The sequence below is a fragment of the Ovis canadensis genome, chromosome 1, assembly GCF_042477335.2.
Source record: "Ovis canadensis isolate MfBH-ARS-UI-01 breed Bighorn chromosome 1, ARS-UI_OviCan_v2, whole genome shotgun sequence".
In the NCBI taxonomy this organism is placed as follows: Eukaryota; Metazoa; Chordata; class Mammalia; order Artiodactyla; family Bovidae; genus Ovis; species Ovis canadensis.
Genome location: NC_091245.1, coordinates 138,239,890 through 138,260,092, shown reverse-complemented (window position 1 = coordinate 138,260,092; position 20,203 = coordinate 138,239,890). Strand labels below are relative to the sequence as shown.

Here is a 20,203-nt window from a genome sequence, read left to right as displayed (position 1 = left end):
ATAAATAAAACAATGGTAAGCGGCTGCATCTTTACATCATAGAATATGGAGAACACATTGCATACCAAAGTTGTCTGTAGCAGTAAAAGCATCTATGGCAAACTTTCCTATATTCTTGTGTAGTATACTCTGTATATAGATTATATGTGTAAATGTTTATAAGTATCACTATGACTGTAGCCCACCAGGCTCCTCTGTCCATGGTGTTCTCCAGGCAACAATGGAATAGAGTGGGTAGCATCCCCTTAGCCAGGGGTCTTTCCCACCAGGGATCAAATCTGGGTCTCCTGCAATGCAGGCAGATTCTTTACCATCTGAGCCACCTGGGAAGTCCAATCTACACCTACTTTCAACTAATTTTTTATACTTTTGTCTCTATAAAACTTAATAAAAGTGTTTTGATTTAGAAGTTGAGATGAAAAACTCAGCCCTAAGACTTGGTTGAACCTCAGTCAGTGGTGGAATCATATCCAGAGCCATGGGACTTCTTTCATGCATCTAAAGCCTGCATCACTAAATGTCTTACTACAAATGTTATTACAACCTGGCTAGTTTCTGCACTAGTCTCTCATAAGTCTCCATGCTACAAACACAAACTACTCTGTGACATTACTGATTGTCCAAGGGCCCATGCATTTTTGTTACAACCCCTGAAAACTAAACTCACTTTTATAAAGCATTAATCTCTGCAGGTCTAGCTTACTTTGATTTTGAACGTGTTAGTTGCTCAGTCATGTCCAACTATTTGCAGTCTCATGGACTGTAGCCTGCCAGATCTGTCATGGAATTCTCCAGGTAGAATACTGGAATGGGTCACCATTCCCTTCTCCAGGGTATCTTCCTCACCCAGGGATGGAACTTGGGTCTCCTGCATTGCAGGCAGATTATTTTTCAACTGAGCCACTGGGGAAGTCCCACTTTGATTTTAAATTTGCTATATTTTAGCTTATTAAATGATAAAATATGACACAATTTTAACTTTTAAATTCCTTCTTATGCAGATCTTGAGCAGAAGCTTTCTCTCTTAAACTCAGTGGGACTCGAAGTTCTTAGCATTTCAGCTGCCTAACTCTTAGTTTGAGTCCTTCTCCATTTCCATGACCAGTTTCATCTCCCACTAACCATTTCTTTATTGCAAATGAATTCTTTTTCTTGGGCTGATATTTCTCTGAAGCCAGCTCACCAGCCAACTGTGTTTGGGTTTCCTAAAAAATCCTTTCGGAAGTAACTGAATTCAAGGCTGACTTTCCAATTTATCCTTGCAACTTCTAATCAGTTGGATTCCCCTGCTAATCCGGTTTTTCTCAGTTGGCCTCCTTTAACTTTGACACTGTGTGTTTTCATCTGAGGTTTTCACAAGGCTGTGTGCTCTCTAAAGCAAGTGCAGTTTTCTTACCCAGTAGAGAAAATGAGAAATAAAAATGGAAATTTCATTATGGAAAATGTATTCTTTTGAATGATTTTAAAACATCTATACTGGATTAATATCTGTCTGGTTGATATCTTAACCATATTTTTGCCATTAACATTTATCTAGTATATATGATAATATTGGAGAAAAGAAGGGAGCACAAGAAGTATCAAATTCTCTAAGTATATTCATTCAACCTAAAATGAAAAATGTCATCTAGTGAATATATATTATAATATAATTATCAAAAACAGGTTAATAAACTATATTGGAATTTTATTCATTTTGTCTCATCTTCAGTCATTGTTCATGTTAATAGTCTTACAGGTATGTGCCTGATTACTCATGATTTAATCTTTTATGATTGATTATATTTTCTATTATGAATTGATCATTTGACTTTGAGGTTTTCCCACTGGCATAATAGTGAAGAATCCACCTGCAATGCAGGAGACACAGGAGATGCAGGTACAAGCCCTGAGTGGGGACGAGAAAACAGCAACCCACTCCTGTATTCTTACCAGGAAAATCCCATGGAAAAATCCCATGGACAAAGGAGGCTGGCAGGCTACAGTCGATGGGGTCACAAAGAGTCAGACACAACCGAGCAACTGAGCACATTTGACTGCGCATTTGACTTTAAGTTATTGAGTAAACCAGACATAACTTCCTTTTGATTGGTCATCAAGGCATTTCCACATCTACTTTTTAATGTTTACTCTGTTTAGCAAAAGCAGTAAGGATAGAGGCAACTGTGGAATTTTATTAGTTCCACCAAAGGTATTTGTAAAGATGCAAAATTTTGAAATCTGCAAATGTATTTAAAACCTTCTGGCAAATTAAAAGGACTGTCATGACCTAGGGAATATTTCTGATAAAATTTTATATGCCTGTACTTTTTCAGATTCTTTCTTCTCCTTTGTGTTGTGTTGTATCCAGGGCTGGTATGGTAAATACTCAAGAAGAAATTCAGAGAAAAATATGAGAGATGACAGGCTTCAAGCTAGCATTAAAATAATTTGATTTGATTTGAGGTTATCAAGCAAATGAGCCACTTTTATAACCATCGGCTGAATGACACTTCTTTGACATGACTCAAACATCTTATACTGGAGATCAGACTTCTAAATATTGAATTTCATATCTTCAATAAACTCTATACCACTCACCTATATATTCATTGATTGATATTGAATATTTTATTGTGGCTTATATATAAGAGGTTGGAGAAAGTCAGTCTGAGTTTCAAAGAGAATATTAGTTTCAATGACTTATTCACAAGAAATATTTACAATGCAGGACTATGAATGATGCAGCATTCCTCTGCGGATTTCTGCTATAACATGAGGTTTGCTGGGAGTGGATGTATTATGATTTGAAACATCCTAACATGAGAAACGCTGGACTGGAAGAAACACAAGCTGGAATCAAGATTGCCGGGAGAAATATCAATAACCTCAGATTGCAGATGACGCCACCCTTATGGCAGAAAGTGAAGAGGAACTAAAAAGCCTCTTGATGAAAGTAAAAGAGGAGAGTGAAAAAGTTGGCTTAAAGCTCAACATTCAGAAAACGAAGATCATGGCATCTGGTCCCATCACTTCAAGGGAAACAGATGGGGAAACAGTGGAAACAGTGTCAGACTTTATATTTTTGGGCTCCAAAATCACTGCAGATGGTGACTGCAGCCATGATATTAAAAGACGCTTACTCCTTGGAAGAAAAGTTATGACCAACCTAGATAGCATATTGAAAAGCAGAGACATTACTTTGCCGACTAAGGTCCGTCTAGTCAAGGCTATGGTTTTTCCAGTAATCATGTATGGATGTGAGACTTGGACTGTGTAGAAGGCTGAGCACTGAAGAACTGATGCTTTTGCACTGTGGTGTTGGAGAAGACTCTTTTTTTTTAAATTTTATTTATTTATTTTTACTTTATTTTACTTTACAATACTGTATTGGTTTTGCCATCCATTGACATGAATCCACCATGGGTGTACATGCATTCCCAAACATGAACCCCCCTCCCACCTCCCTCCCCATAACATCTCTCTGGGTCATCACCGTGTACCAGCCCCAAGCAAGGAGAAGACTCTTGAGAGTCCCTTGGACTGCCAGGAGATCCAACCAGTCCATTCTGAAGGAGATCAACCCTGGGGTTTTTTGGAAGGAATGATGCTAAAGCTGAAACTCCAATACTTTGGCCACCTCGTGCAAAGAGTTGACTCATTGGAAAAGACTTTGATGCTGGGAGGGATTTGGGGCAGAAGAAGAAGGGGACGACAGAGGATGAGATGCCTGGATGGCATCACTGACTTAATGGACGCGAGTCTGAGTGAACTCCGGGAGTTGGTGATGGACAGGGAGGCCTGGCGTGCTGCGATTCATGGGGTTGCAAAGAGTCAGATACGACTGAGCGACTGAACTGAACTGAACTGAACATGAAAGTACAAGATATAGATCATTAAATACACATCTTAGCTTTCATTAGGATAGACAAAATATTTGAGATGCATTCAGTAAAGATGTTTTATTGAAATCCTTTTTATTCTTGAATATTGAAAAAATGAAAGAAAATATATTTTATTTTCTACTTTGTGAATGTAAGTATCATGAAAGGAACTATTAATTTTCTTCTTTGAAAGTTATTGCATCTGGGTAAAAAGTTAAAATAGAGATGAAGAAGACAATTGCCCACAAATCATTTTCCATTTATGTATAGCTCTTATGCTATTCAGATATTTCATGGAAAGATTAATTCAGTGATACTGTTCCACTCAACTTTATAATAGTTTGATTTTTTTTACTTATTAAAATGTATTAATCATAGACATATCTTTTTTTCTTTTAGCAATGGTTGTTTTGAGCAATCTGGAACCAAATACAACTTATGAAATCAGGGTTGCAGCTGTAAATGGAAAAGGACAAGGAGACTATAGTAAAATAGAAATTTTCCAAACATTACCAGTCCGTAAGTAATCTGTGTTTTGCTCTCTGTTGTCATTCTCTTCCTTGCAAACTTAAATGGGATACTAAAATACAGGGAGACATTTCAACACTTTGAGAAAGTGAATTATGTCTTTGTTGAAGTGGCTGCTGAAGATGGTGGCATGTCAGACTTACAAAAAGTAACTTTGTTCTGAAGCAGGGAGAAAAAGGCACACTGCAATATATACAGTAAATTTGTTCCCATCAGGAAAGTGTCTTACTTTTTCAGTCTGATTAATTAGATTGTAGTGCTCAGTCTATATTCAAAGAGAGAGTAAAAAAGTATCTGTGCGATAAATTTAACATTCTGTTTTGCTGAAGCATTACCATTGTCTGTATTCCATGGATTACATAGACCCTAAGTATGAGAAAAAGGCACCACTAAATTAATTCATTGCAATGGTGACCACAGGAAAAGAATAACTGCTGAATCCCCCTTCTTATTACTATCCTGTTTTGGAGTGTTTAACTGCATTTAAAGAGACACGTGTACCCCAATGTTCATCGCAGCACTGTTTCTAATAGCCAGGACATGGAAACAACCTAGATGTCCATCAGCAGATGAATAGATAAGAAAGCTGTGGTACATACACACAATGGAGTATTACTCAGCCATTAAAAAGAATACATTTGAATCAGTTCTAATGAGGTGGATGAAACTGGAGCCTATTATACAGAGTGAAGTAAGCCAGAAAGAAAAACACCAATATAGTATACTAACACATATATATGGAATTTAGAAAGATGGTAATGATAACCCTGTATGCGAGAGAGCAAAAGAGACACAGATGTATAGAACAGTCTTTTGGACTCAGAGGGAGAGGGAGAGGGTGGGATGATTTGGGAGAATGGCATTGAAACATGTATACTGTCATGTAAGTTATGAATCGCCAGTCTATGTTTGATACAGGATACAGGATGCTTGGGGCTGGTGCATGGGGATGATCCAGAGAGATGATATGGGGTGGGAGGTGGTAGGGGGGTTCAGGATTGGGAACTCATGTACACCCAGGGCGGATTCATGTCAATGTATGGCAAAACCAATACAGTATTGTAAAGCAAAATAAATTAAAAATAAAAAATTAAAAAATAGTATAGATTTCCTTTATGTTGAATAAACTGTTAAAAAATTTGAGAAAATTGAGTGTGACAGAGCAAACACCGTTATATAATCTATGCATCAGTTCAGTTCAGTTGCTCAGTTGTGTCAGACTCTTTGTGACCCTTTGGACTGCTGTACATCAGGCTTCCATATCCATCACCAACTCCCGAGCTTTCTCATGCTCATGTCCATTGAGACGGTGATGCCATCCACCATCTCATCCTCTGTCATCCCTTTCTTCTCCTGCCTTCAATCTTTCCCAGCATCAGGATCTTTACCAATGAGTCAGTTCCTCGCATCAGGTGGCCAAAGTATTGGAGTTTCAGCTTCAGCATTGGTCCTTCCAATGAATATTCAGGATTGATTTTCTTTAGGATGGATTGCTTGGATCTCTTTGCAGTCCAAGGGACTCTCAAAAGTCTTTTTCAACACCACAGTTCAAAAGCATCAATTCTTCTCACATCTATACATGACTACCGGAAAAACTATAGCTTTGACAAGATGGACCTTGCTGGCAAAGTAATGTCTCTGCTTTTTAAAATTCTGTCTAGGTTGCTTTTCTTCCAAGGAACAAATGTCTTTTAATTTCATGGCTTCAGTCACCATCTGCAGTGATTTTGGAGCCCCCCAAAATAAGGTATCTCACTGTTTTCATTGTTTCCCCACGAAGTGTTGGGACCAGATGCCATGATCTTAGTTTTCTGAATGTTGAGCTTTAAGCCAACTTTTTCACTCTCCTCTTTCACTTTCATCCAGAGGCTCTTTAGTTCTTCTTCACTTTCTGCCATAAGGGTGGTCTCATCTGCATATCTGAGGTTATTGATATTTCTCCTGGCAATCTTGATTCCAGCTTGTGCTTCATCCAGTCCAGCATTTCTCATGATGTACCCTGCATATAAGTTAAATAAGCAGGGTGACAATATACAGTCTAGACATAATCCTTTCTCAATTTAGAACCAGTCTATTGTTCCATGTCCAGTTCTAACTCTTGCTTCTTGACCTGTATACAGATTTCAAAGGAAGCAGGTCAGGTGGTCTGGTATGCCCATCTGTTTTAGAATTTTCCACAGTTTGTCATGATCCACATAGTCAAAGAACTTGGGGTAGTAAATAAAGCATAAGTAGATGTTTTTGTGGAAGTCTCTCAATTTTTGATGATCTAACTGATGTTGGCAATTTGATCTCTGGTTCCTCTGCCTTTTCTAAATCCAGATTGAACATCTGGAATTTCCTGGTTCACATTCTGTTGAAGTCTGGCTTGGAGAATTTTGAGCATTACTTTGCTATGTGTGTAACATGAGTGCAATTGTGCGGTAGTTTGAACATTCTTTGGGTTTGCCTTTCTTTGGGATTGGAATGAAAACTGACCTTTTCCAGTCCTGTGGCCACTGCTGAGTTTTCCAAATTTGCTGGCATATTGAGTGCAGCACGTTCACAGCATCATCTTTTAGGATTTGAAATGGCTCAACTGGAATTCCATCACCTCCACTAGCTTTGTTTGAATTCATGCTTCCTAAGGCCCACTTGACTTCACATTCCAGGATGTCTGGCTCTAGGTGAGTGATCACACCATCATGGTTATCTGCGTCATGAAGATCTTTTTTGTATAGTCCTTCTGTGTATTCTTGCCCCCTCTTCTTAACATTTTCTGCTTCTGTTAGGTCTATACCATGTCTGTCCTTTATTATGCCCATCTTTAGATAAAAAGTTCTCTTCATATCTCTAATTTTCTTGAAGAGATCTCTAGTCTTTCTCATCCTATTGTTTTCCTCTATTTCTTGCATTGATCACTGAAGAAGGCTTTCTTATCTCTTCTTGCTATTCTTTGGAGCTCTGCATTCAAATGGGTATATCTTTTTTTTTTTTTTTTCTCCTTTGCCTTTTGCTTGTCTTGTTTCCTCAGCTATTTGTAAGATCTCCTCAGACAACCATTTGGCCTTTTTACATATCTTTTTCTTGAGGATGGTCTTGATCCCTGCCTCCTGTACAATGTCACAAACCTCCCTCCATAGTTCTTCAGGCACTCTGTCTATTAGATCTAATCCCTTGTATCTATTTGTCACTTCTACTCTATGATCATAAGGGATTTGATTTAGTTCATACCTGAATGGTCTAGTGGTTCTCCCTACTTTCTTCAATTTCAGTCTGAATTTAGCAATAAGGAGTTCATGATCTGAGCCACAGTCAGCTCCTGGTCTTGCTTTTGCTGACTGTATAGAGTTTCTCCATCTTTGGCTGTAAAGAATATAATAAATCTGATTTCGGTATTGACCATCTGGTGATGTCCATGTGTAGAGTCTTCTCTTATGTTATTGGGAGAGTGTTTGGGATGACAATCTATGCAATCCTCTGCTTATTATATACTTATGTTAGGGCAGTCAAATTGACTACAATAATTGTCTTAATTTATGACCAAGTCTTTTCTGTTGGTTATCATAAAATGTCAGATATGTTGTTTATTCTCCATTCCTGATGCCAGAGTCTTTTTCAGTGTCTCTTTTTTACCAGGACCTCTGCAAATAGATCTTGACTCAAAACCCCACCTCCTGACTAAAATTACCCTAGAATGACTTAACCTCATTTTAATAGAGCTATCCTTTCTCTGCTTATAATCCTCAGCAACCCTACTCTTCATATTTAGTCTTTCTCATATTCTCTTATTGAATCCTTTTAAGATGTTTGTACTTTTTTTTATAGAAGTTTAAATTTATATACAGAAAACATAGTATGTTAACAGCATATAAATCATCTCATTTCATAATATATTCACACTAATGCTGATCCTCTTCCACTTCTGTGGAACTCTGTTCATATTAAACATATTATATTTATTATAAGACCATCTTTGTGTGAAGAATAACACCAAAGTTAGTATTTTCATAAAGTGAGAATTTTAAAAAAACTTTGAAATCCATGTATAGTTTGGATACTATAAAATTTATTTATTCAAATTTATAGCTAGCTTAAAAATGTCCATTAGAAGAGATGAAAAATTGCTAATTTATTATATTTCTGGTAGGTATATATTTTAGATAGCTTTATGACTTAATATGTTTATGTTAATACATATTTACAAATGTTTACAAATTAAACATATTAGAAAAATAAATGATAGTATGCTATCAATACAAGAAATAAAGCTTACGGCTTGTGTAATGCGGTGAGTTCTATTCTTAGAGCCTTTGCCCATCAGTATAAATGATATATATGATTCTGAGATTTCACAATTTTCGCATGATACTTCTAGATTTATGAATGTTGGTGTTTCTTGGATGGATAAAAGAGGGCCAAAAGTTATATTACAACAAAGGACAAATAGAAAATGGTAAACACAGGATGATATTATACATTTTGTTATATGACTGTGTTTTTTTATTAAAATACAGTATCTCTATATCTATGAAATATGTGCCAATATCAATAATGTTCTATTGCTTATATAGGTGAACCGAGTCCTCCATCCATTCATGGACAGCCAAGCAGTGGGAAGAGCTTTAAGCTAAGTATCACCAAACAGGATGATGGTGGAGCCCCTATTTTAGAATACATCGTGAAATATAGAAGTGTAAGTACCCTGTTTATTATCATTTTGTGATATTTTCAAATTGCATTAAATTTTCATGAATTCATAGATATATCAGAAGTAAATACATATTAAATACATTGTTCTTAAACAATGTATACAGTTCTCATAGGAATTCAAATGCTAATTTTCCATTTCTGAAATTCATCATTACATATTATACAATGTTTGCTTGTTTTCATAAAACCTAAGCATAGGTAATCAAAATAACATGGTGTTCATGTGGTTTCTAAATCTCATGTTGTTCATTTCTTGCCATGGTATTCATATTGTGATTTTTTTTAATCTTAGCTACTTTTCAGAAATGAGATATAATTTTTCCCTTTCTGAGTTTAGCAGAATATTTCACCTTCCATTCTACTTGATTTTAGTAACTTCACACTAAGCTATTTTTTCAACTTTAGTTACTTCAGGTAGGATTCATACCTCAAAATTACTTCATAATTAATTTTTATGAATTATTAAATTTTTATTAACTCAAAGTACATTACTATTTAAATGGATTGTAAAAAAATAAATCACTCTAATCAGCATTTAGCAAATAATGGCCACATTTAACTTGAGAAAGAGGGAATAGATTTCTTCAAGTTTAGTTAGCACTAACTAATATGGGATTTTGGACAACTCAAAGCTGCCATGGGACTTGTCATCTATATAGGGAATGAAGGATCTCTTGTTTTACAGAATGATGGAAAAGTCACCTGATGGACTCTACCTTCATCTGAAAAATAATACCGAAGTTCACTAGAGGTGATTTCTGTTAACAGCTTTACCATAAGAAGCATTGAGTATTTAGTGTGGAATATGTTGAAAGGTGGAACACAATTTTGTATTAAATTATGTGAAGTTTATTTACTAATGGTTATTATTATCCCTGGCTCAGTGGTAAAGAATCTATCTAAGGCAGGAGATGCAGATTCAATCCCTGGGTCGGGAAGATCCCCTGAAGGAAATGGCAACCTAATCCAGTATTCTTGCCTGGAGAATCTCATGGACAGTGGAGCCTGTTGGGCTACAGTTCATGGGGTTGCAAAAAGTCAGACATGACTTAGCGACTAAACAGCAACATGATTATCCCCATAATAGCATATCAATTCTATTTATTTGTTTTCCTTTTTGCCCTTTCAAAATTCACTTTAGTGTGTTTAATAAGTTCCCCTAAGCCTATTTCCTATTCAAATGCATATGCTACTATCATTTTTAATTCACATACATCCTTTTATATTTATATCACCTGCTCATTTCTTGTAATTTTTGAAGTGTTACACGAAATTTAAAAGTTTATCTAGCTTCCAGTTGGCATGATGACATTTTTGTATTTGCTTTGTGTTGTCAGTGTAATGGTGCCCTTACAAAACAGGTTGAAAATTATCCCCCCTTTTTTGCTACATCAGGCATACTTTGGAAATTTAAGTGATTGTATTATTTATAATTTAATTTTTCTGCCTTCTGTTAGTAATGTTTATGATTAGCCCCATAATGTCTCAATTTCATGCTTATGTTTACTGAACTTATCACTACTTTCCAAGTACATTATATTTTAAAAACAGTGCAATTGCTCCTTGATAGTACTCACTCCAGTGTTCTTGCCTGGAGAATCCCAGTGAGGGGGGAGCATGGTGGGCTGCCATCTATGGGGTCACACAGAGTCGGACACGACTGAAGTGACTTAGCAGCAGCAGTAGGTAGATGAATTTTTAACTGTTTTCCCACAAATCCACAATTTTCTAAGTTATAATATTGTTGCTTTTAAATTCAAACATCTAAATTTTGAAAGGTAGGAAAAAAGGGAGTTTAATTTTGAGTGGCTTATGTTCAATATTTAAGTTTAGACCTCAGTTCAAGCTTTTAAATTTCTGATTGATATCCCCTTCCCAGGACCTCTCTCTGTTGTAGCTTTCATACTGGGGATGATGAACAGCTATGTGTGTCTTATGGCTAATTTGCTATGGAGGCTCCATGCCCCCATTCCAAAACAACTCTGAATGGCTCACTAGTTTCTCTCTGATTCTAATGGTATCTTAGTAGTCAAATCCAGTTTTTTGGTTATTCTTACTTGGCAATCTGGAAACTCTTTGAAAGTGAAAGTCTGTATGTAAGGGTCACAGGCTTAAATTAGTGGAATTAAACTGGGATAAAAGAACATGAATGCAGATTGTAGCCTACCATTGTGCCCCCCAAAATTTATGATGAAAAATACAGATGGATGGTAAGAACTTATGGATAACCTCAATAAAATCCCATGGCGAACTCAGAAATTCAGTAAGTTGTAAAATATGTTTAAAGTACTCTGTGTATGTATAATTTCTACCTAAAACTAAAAGCTATGCTTGGCTATCTAAAGAGCTGATACTCGAAAAAGCACAAATGTTTTATTGAGTTTAACCAGAATCATTAATTCTGACTGATGATAGCAAATGTGACTTCAGAATATATCTTTTCTTCCTCTATTAGTGGTTTTATATTACATAGCATGTATATTTTTCGAATGCTATGATTTTGTTCATCTATACAGTCAAACATGCAAATTGCTTTTCCTTATGTTCTTTCATCCTTAGCATGCTGGCTTTTGTCTTCATATAGATTATATTGTGTACTAAGATGTTGCCCACACATCTTCATTTAGAACATGAAGAGAGCAAAAGGATGAAAAGGAGCAACAAGCTGTTTAAGATGAATTTGTTTTTCCAGCAGACTCTACATAGTTTTCAAAAGCTACATCAAGCAGAATTAGAATTATGTCTCATTAGATAGAATATGGCTCATGACCATCAATAAATGAAAAGTATTATATCTGGGAGGTGGGTCAGCTAAACATTGGCATTGTCAACATACTGTTAATTATCTTTCTCATTATAAAGGCTGTATTAATCTGCTAGGGCTATCATAACAAAATGATTCAGACCAAGTGGCTTTAGCAACACAAATGTGTTTTCTCGCAGTTACGAAGTCTAGAAGTACAAGATCAAAGTGTCAGCAGATTCGTTTCTCCTGAGGCCTATCTGCTTGGCTTGTAGATGGCTACCTACTTGTTGTGTCTTCACATGGCCTTTTTTTCTGTGTGCACACATCTCTTCCTCTTTTTATGAAAGTATTTCTTCCTCTTTTTATGCAAATATAAGTCGTTTTGGATTAGGACTCCATCCTAAGAACCTCATGTAAGCGTAATTACCTCTTTAAAGGCTACATCTCTTAATAGAATCACATGGGAGGTTAGAACTTTAACATATTGATATGATGGGGTATACATAATTTAGTCTATAGCAATGCTGTCTGTTGTGAATCCTATATATCTAAAAAGACACACTATTGGCACTTTGGATGCATTACAGTGGGCCATCCAGAACTCAACCACCCATTACAGTATGTGTTGCATCTCCCAACCCCACTTACTCTATTGCAAGTATTTGAAACCAAAAATGTTCATTAGAGTATTACTATATCTGTTTAGAGCCAATAAGATTCACAAAATGGAAATAGACATTCAAAGGAAAATATATGTATATATTTTAAAACATAAATTGCCATTTAAAATGCTGCCAAAATGTATTGTCATTTCCTTAATGAAGATTAGAATTAGTTTTGTGAAAAGTTATGTGCAAAACATACATGGACACAGTAAGTATAGTATTAAGTATAATAAGACTAGAAAATTTTTAGAGATTCAAATTTACAGTAGTCATCAGGGTATTTTACCTTTATACATAGTTGATGTAACTCAGATTAAGATTTGAACAAGCACAAGTTTTGTTTTGTTTTCTCTTTCAGTATTTTTTTTTATTTTTTTTTAATTTTAGTTTTTTATTTTTTAAATTTTAAAATCTTTAATTCTTACATGCATTCCCAAACATGAACCCCCCTCCCACCTCCCTCCCCATAACATCTTTCTGGGTCATCCCCATGCACCAGCCCCAAGCATGCTGCATCCTGCGTCAGACATAGACTGGCGATTCAATTCTTACATGATAGTATACATGTTAGAATGTCATTCTCCCAAATCATCCCACCCTCTCCCTCTCCCTCTGAGTCCAAAAGTCCGTTATACACATCTGTGTCTCTTTCCCTGTCTTGCATACAGGGTCGTCATTGCCATCTTCCTAAATTCCATATATATGTGTTAGTATACTGTATTGGTGTTTTTCTTTCTGGCTTACTTCACTCTGTATAATCGGCTCCAGTTTCATCCATCTCATCAGAACTGATTCAAATGAATTCTTTTTAACGGCTGAGTAATACTCCATTGTGTATATGTACCACAGCTTCCTTATCCATTCATCTGCTGATGGACATCTAGGTTGTTTCCATGTCCTGGCTATTATAAACAGTGCTGCGATGAACATTGGGGTACATGTGTCTCTTTCAATTCTGGTTTCCTCGGTGTGTATGCCCAGAAGTGGGATTGCTGGGTCATAAGGTAGTTCTATTTGCAATTTTTTAAGGAATCTCCACACTGTTCTCCATAGTGGCTGTACTAGTTTGCATTCCCACCAACAGTGTAGGAGGGTTCCCTTTTCTCCACACCCTCTCCAGCATTTATTGCTTGCAGATTTTTGGATCGCAGCCATTCTGACTGGTGTGAAGTGGTACCTCATTGTGGTTTTGATTTGCATTTCTCTAATAATGAGTGATGTTGAGCATCTTTTCATGTGTTTGTTAGCCATCCGTATGTCTTCTTTGGAGATCTCTAGCTTCCATTGTTTAATGTTTGTTTCCCCACCTATCCCCAACCAACCTAGTATTAGCAATGCCCTGCTTTTGCCTATTTACTCAATATGTAAGTTTACTTTGACAATAAATGAAAGTTTTAGTTTTTCCTCAATTCCATCTCATTGCTCCTAGCCATAGCTTTCATCACCATATACTTACTCTTAATTTTCATTATCCAGCTGTTTATAACTACCAAAATTCATAGATCTCTTTTTAAAGATCATAATTGAAATGATTGTTAGCATAATTTTAACAAAGCAATAACTGACTAATAATCAATTACTGGGTTACTACGCTAAAGCCTACAGGTATTTTAGCAGACAACACTGCTTTATTAAGGAAATCGGGCTTTTATGGTAAGATTTGTAAAAGTAATTCCTCACACCCTTTGTATTACAAGGAAGTTATTGCTAACTTTATAGGTCAAAAAAAAAAGCAGAAAAATATATAATCATATATAAAATGACATTTTCTGACAGTTTTAAATGGACAAACTGAAACTTACAGAATTTGAATGGCTTAGTCATGAGTACCAGTGGGAACAAAACATGAGTCTATAGTCAGAGACAATTTTGTGACAGTAAGGGCTGAGTTTAAATATGCCTGCAGAGATTATATTGTCTCCTCAACCACTCTCCCATCTTAACTCAGCTTACCTATCTACTTTGCCTCCAAAAACAGCCATTCTCTTTCCCTTCATCTTTACCAAATCATTTAGTGGTATGCCTTCTATGGGTTTCCCAGGTGACGCAGAGGTAAAGAATCTACCTGCCGATGAAGGAAACCCAAGAAATGTGAAGTTTTGATCCCTGGGCTGAGAAGATCCCCTGGAGAAGGAAATGGCAATCCACTCCAGTATTCCTGCCTGGAGAGCCCCATGGATGGAGGAGCCCGGTGAGCTACAGTCCATGGGGTCGCAAAGAGTCAGACAGGACTCAGTAGTGACTGACCATGCACACATGCCTTGCACTCCAAAACACTAATATAATCTCCGTATCACTATGTTTTTCTTCCCCTCCCTTTACCACCTCCTCCGTCCTGCATACAATCATACTCTGCAGGTCCAATTGAAAATTCTAAAATTTGGTATAAAGTTATATTCATGTGGTTAAATAATATCCCAACTTGGGAAGAAATAATTTTTTCCACATTTTCTTTCTCCATAGGTCACTTTTCATGTTAAAAACTTACATGTTCAAAATTAGGTCACTAAATGTGTAGCAGTATTTGCCTTGACATTTGCACTTATACTGAAATAATAACTATTTCAAAAATAGCTTAATTATCTCTTTTCTTTGTATGATTCTAAGCCATTTCATCTATTAATATTAGTTCCTCAAAATGAATGAATTCCACAGTGGAGTAAACAGCAGTTGAACAATTTGAAATTTTATTTAGCTATATGCAATAGATTTTTTAATTGGACCGCCTATAGGGAAATTAAATTGGTAAATTCAGAAAGTAAGGAACATATTTATGATTTTTACTTGACTGCTTCTTTGACCCTATCTTTCAACTCTCCTGTGCACAGGACTATATGTTTTATAATCTAGGAACAACAAAATGCATATAATACATACCTTATGTGAGTGTTGACTTATAGCAGACATCATATCTGAGTATTTACACCTGCCTTTAACTGGAACAGGAAGACCAATAATATTATAATATAGAGAATGTTTAACTTCCTATAGATAATGAATCAAGAAACATTATATATTGTCCTCTAGTAGATAGAGGGGGCTTCCCTGGTGGTTCAGATGGTAAAGAATCTGCCTGCAATGCAGGAGACTAGGTTGGGTTCAAACACTGGATTGGGATGATTTCCTGGAGAAAGTTGTGGCTACTCACCACACAACCTTGTTCAGTGGCCTATTAAGAAGACAGAATTTATCAGAACAGAACTAGAGAAATAAAACCAGAATTAGATGTTTCCATGGACCCTTTGTGAAAATTAACATCTCTAATAAGTCAGTGAGATTAAACAATGTATTTGGAAAATGAAGACAAACATTAATGTCATAATGTGTATAGAAAAATTAAAGTAGTCATTTCAAGTACAGAATATTTTTATCTACTTCATATTGTAGTGTCAATAAAACTCTACATAATTAGGAAAGTTTTTTTATATGCTTTCATCAGTTTTTCACTTTTCTAACTGGATGATAGGTATCAGATCCTAACTATCACTTAATTTTGTTAAATTTAAAAAATTGCCTGATCTAAGAATGGCTATATAAAATTCGTAACATAACATCAGTTTTGAGGAATATACTTTAGGGACTAGCAACAATGCTCTAGCATATGTTTCTAGGTCATAATTGACCTTCTTAACCCTGACTAAGTATCTCAATGGCCATAGGGGGGAAAAAAGATAACTTTGAAAAAAGTATTAAAATAATAAGTAGAATTGAGATTTTATTGTTCAGAGAACTTATTTTATAATCAATTGTAAATAATTTGCTAGTAACTAATTTGTAGGTTTAATTATATTTAAGTGTGCATACTGACATTTATTTAAAGCCATCCAGTTACGTTTTGAAATATTTTCAACCATTGAAAAGCTATGGACATTCCAGTTCCAGTTCCAGTTTAGTCACTCAGTCGTGTCTGACTCTTTGCAACCCCATGAATCACAGCACACCAGGCCTCCCTGTCCATCACCAAATCCCAGAGTTTACTCAAACTCATGCCCATTGAGTGGGTGATTCCATTCAGCCATCTCATCCTCTGTCATCCCCTTCTCCTCCTGTGCCCAATCCCTCCCAGAATCAAAGTTTTTTTCCAATGAGTCAACTCTTCACATGAGGTGGCCAAAGTACTGGAGTTTCAGCTTTAGCATCACTCCTTTCAATGAACACCCAGGACTGATCTCCTTTTGAATGGACTGGTTAGATCTCCTTGCAGTCCAAGGGACTCTCAAGAGTCTTCTCCAACACCACAGTTCAAAAGCATCAATTCTTCAGCTCTCAGCTTTCTTCACAGTCCAACTCTCAAATCCATATATGACCACTGGAAAAACCATAGCCTTGACTAGATGGGCCTTTGTTTGCAAAGTAATGTCTCTGCTTTTCAATATGCTATCTAGGTTGGTCATAACTTTCCTTCTAAGGAGTAAGTATCTTTTAATTTCATGGCTGCAGTCACCATCTGCAGTGATTTTGGATCCCAGAGAAATAAAGTCTGACACTGTTTCCACTGTTTCCCCGTCTATTTCCCATGAAGTGATGGGACCGGATGCTATGAACTTCGTTTTCTGAATGTTGAGCTTTAAGCCAACTTTTTCACTCTCCCGTTTCACTTTCATCAAGAGGCTCTTTAGTTCCTCTTCACTCTCTGCCATAAGGGTGGTGTCATCTGCATATCAGAGGTTATTGATATTTCTCCCCAAAGAAGTCCTAAACTTTTTTGAGTATTTTTTTATTTGCTGCTAGTGAAAATAATGATTTGTAATCATCCTTGTAGTGATAGCATCAAATAGACTAATTGTCTGAATGAATATGTATATTGACAACTCAATGTATAAGTTGGTCTATGTCATGCTATTATAAATGATCCTGTATCTAGATTAATAAATACAAGAAATACTAAATATAAGGGTAAAAAACTTTTACTGTGTGAATTTTCTTCGAATGTGAAAACACAGAAGGTGATGAATAGGAAAAATTAGAACTTATTTTTCCCTCAAGACGTACCTGAATGATGGAGAGTAGAAATACATAGAGTCCAATATACAAAAATTCACCAAGCTTCAGTACCTGAAAGAAAAGCAGTTTAAATCAGCTATAATAATACTTAAAAGGGGGTTAGAACCTAAAACTCCTAAAAACTTCTAAACCTTACATCTTTCCCAGTCACAGTGGAATGTGTGTGTTTGTGTCTGTGTCTGTGTGTATGTAGGTGTGTATGTGTGTTTATAAATTATCCAGATTGCTAAATCACCGCTCACATTCAGAGTACCAAGAAGAGCTTCAGAGAATTTTGAGCCTTCTATAAAGTCATACAAGTACCAGGAAGTCCAGGAGTCAGAAGGTGCCTTGCACAAGAACACATAATTTTAAATTGAAACGCATTGGAATCACAGGGAGTTTAACATTAATCGTTAGTAGGAGCTCACCTCACCTGTTGTCCTTCCCTTTCATAATTATTCAGCCTTTATTTAAGATGATATTGACAATATACATTCTGATACTTTCAAAAGAAACTTAGTGGATTTCTCATTATGAATAAAAACAGTCAAAGAATAACAAGTCAAGTCCATAAATAATAAAGCCAAGACCCTCTATCTCTCCTTCAATCTGCTCTCTATACAGATGACGGCAAATCTTTCCCTAAATACTAATATTTTTACAGAGAGTTGAGTAGAGTTCCTTGTGCTCTACAGTAGGTTCTTATTATATATTTTGAATGTAGTAGTGCCTGTATGTCAATCCCATCTCCCAATTTATCCCTCTCTCCTCCTTTATGGCCCTCATAACCATAAGTTTGTTTTCATCAGTGACTTACTGTTTTTTAAATAGATTCATTTGTACTATCTTTTAGATTCCATATATAAGCAAAATCATAGGAGATGTCTCTTTCTCTGTCTGAACTATTCACTCAGTATGATGATATCCAAGTCCGTCCATGTTGCTGCAATGACATTAGTTCATTCTTTTTTATCGCTGAGTGATATTCCACTGTGCGTATGTACCACATCTTTGAGCTTCCCAGGTGGCACAATGCAGGATACACAAGGCATGTGGGTTCAATCCCTAGGTAGACAAGATCCTCTGGAATAGGAAATGGCAACTCACTCCCGTATTCTTGCCTGGGAAATTGCATGGAAAGAAGAGCCTAACAGGCTACAGTCCATGGGGTAGGAAACAGACAGACACAATTGAGAGAGTGAGCACATTCACCAAATCTTTATTCTCTGTTGATGGATGTTTAGTTTGCTTCTATGTCCTGGATATTTTGAATAGTGCTGTGGTGAACTTTAAGGTGCATATATCTTTTCAAAGCATGTGTTTCTTCTGATATATGCCCAGAAGGGGGATTGATGGATGATAGGGTAGCTGTATTTTTAGTTTTTTATTTTATTTTTTTTTCACTTTGTAAATTTATTTATTTTTATTTTTTTTAGTTTTTTATTTTTTAAATTTTAAAATCTTTAATTCTTACATGCATTCCCAAACATGAACCCCCCTCCCACCTCCCTCCCCATAACATCTTTCTGGGTCATCCCCATGCACCAGCCCCAAGCATGCTGCATCCTGCGTCAGACATAGACTGGCGATTCAATTCACATGATAGTATACATGTTAGAATGTCATTCTCCCAAATCATCCCACCCTCTCCCTCTCCCTCTGAGTCCAAAAGTCCGTTATACACATCTGTGTCTCTTTCCCTGTCTTGCATACAGGGTCGTCATTGCCATCTTCCTAAATTCCATATATATGTGTTAGTATACTGTATTGGTGTTTTTCTTTCTGGCTTACTTCACTCTGTATAATCGGCTCCAGTTTCATCCATCTCATCAGAACTGATTCAAATGAATTCTTTTTAACGGCTGAGTAATACTCCATTGTGTATATGTACCAAAGCTTTCTTATCCATTCATCTGCTGATGGACATCTAGGTTGTTTCCATGTCCTGGCTATTATAAACAGTGCTGCGATGAACATTGGGGTACATGTGTCTCTTTCAATTCTGGTTTCCTCGGTGTGTATGCCCAGAAGTGGGATTGCTGGGTCATAAGGTAGTTCTATTTGCAATTTTTTAAGGAATCTCCACACTGTTCTCCATAGTGGCTGTACTAGTTTGCATTCCCACCAACAGTGTAGGAGGGTTCCCTTTTCTCCACACCCTCTCCAGCATTTATTGCTTGCAGATTTTTGGATCGCAGCCATTCTGACTGGTGTGAAGTGGTACCTCATTGTGGTTTTGATTTGCATTTCTCTAATAATGAGTGATGTTGAGCATCTTTTCATGTGTTTGTTAGCCATCCGTATGTCTTCTTTGGAGAAATGTCTATTTAGTTCTTTGGCCCATTTTTTGATTGGGTCGTTTATTTTTCTGGAGTTGAGCTGCATAAGTTGCTTGTATATTTTTGAGATTAGTTGTTTGTCAGTTGCTTCATTTGCTATTATTTTCTCCCATTCAGAAGGCTGTCTTTTCACCTTGCTTATATTTTCCTTTGTTGTGCAGAAGCTTTTAATTTTAATTAGATCCCATTTGTTTATTTTTGCTTTTATTTCCAGCATTCTGGGAGGTGGATCATAGAGGATCCTGCTGTGATTTATGTCTGAGAGTGTTTTGCCTATGTTCTCCTCTAGGAGTTTTATAGTTTCTGATCTTACATTTAGATCTTTAATCCATTTTGAGTTTATTTTTGTGTGCGGTGTTAGAAAGTGATCTAGTTTCATTCTTT

General features: G+C 36.3%; 1 protein-coding gene across 1 annotated transcript in view; it reads left to right on the top strand.

Moving 5' to 3' along the window:
- Positions 1-20,203, top strand: part of NCAM2 (neural cell adhesion molecule 2) — a 263,454-nt gene that overhangs the window by 189,799 nt on the left and 53,452 nt on the right. Inside the window, exons 12-13 of the mRNA XM_069589008.1 lie at positions 4,263-4,382; positions 8,945-9,066. Of these exons, the coding sequence (XP_069445109.1) occupies positions 4,263-4,382; positions 8,945-9,066 (242 nt within the window). The remainder of the gene's footprint in view (positions 1-4,262; positions 4,383-8,944; positions 9,067-20,203) is intronic.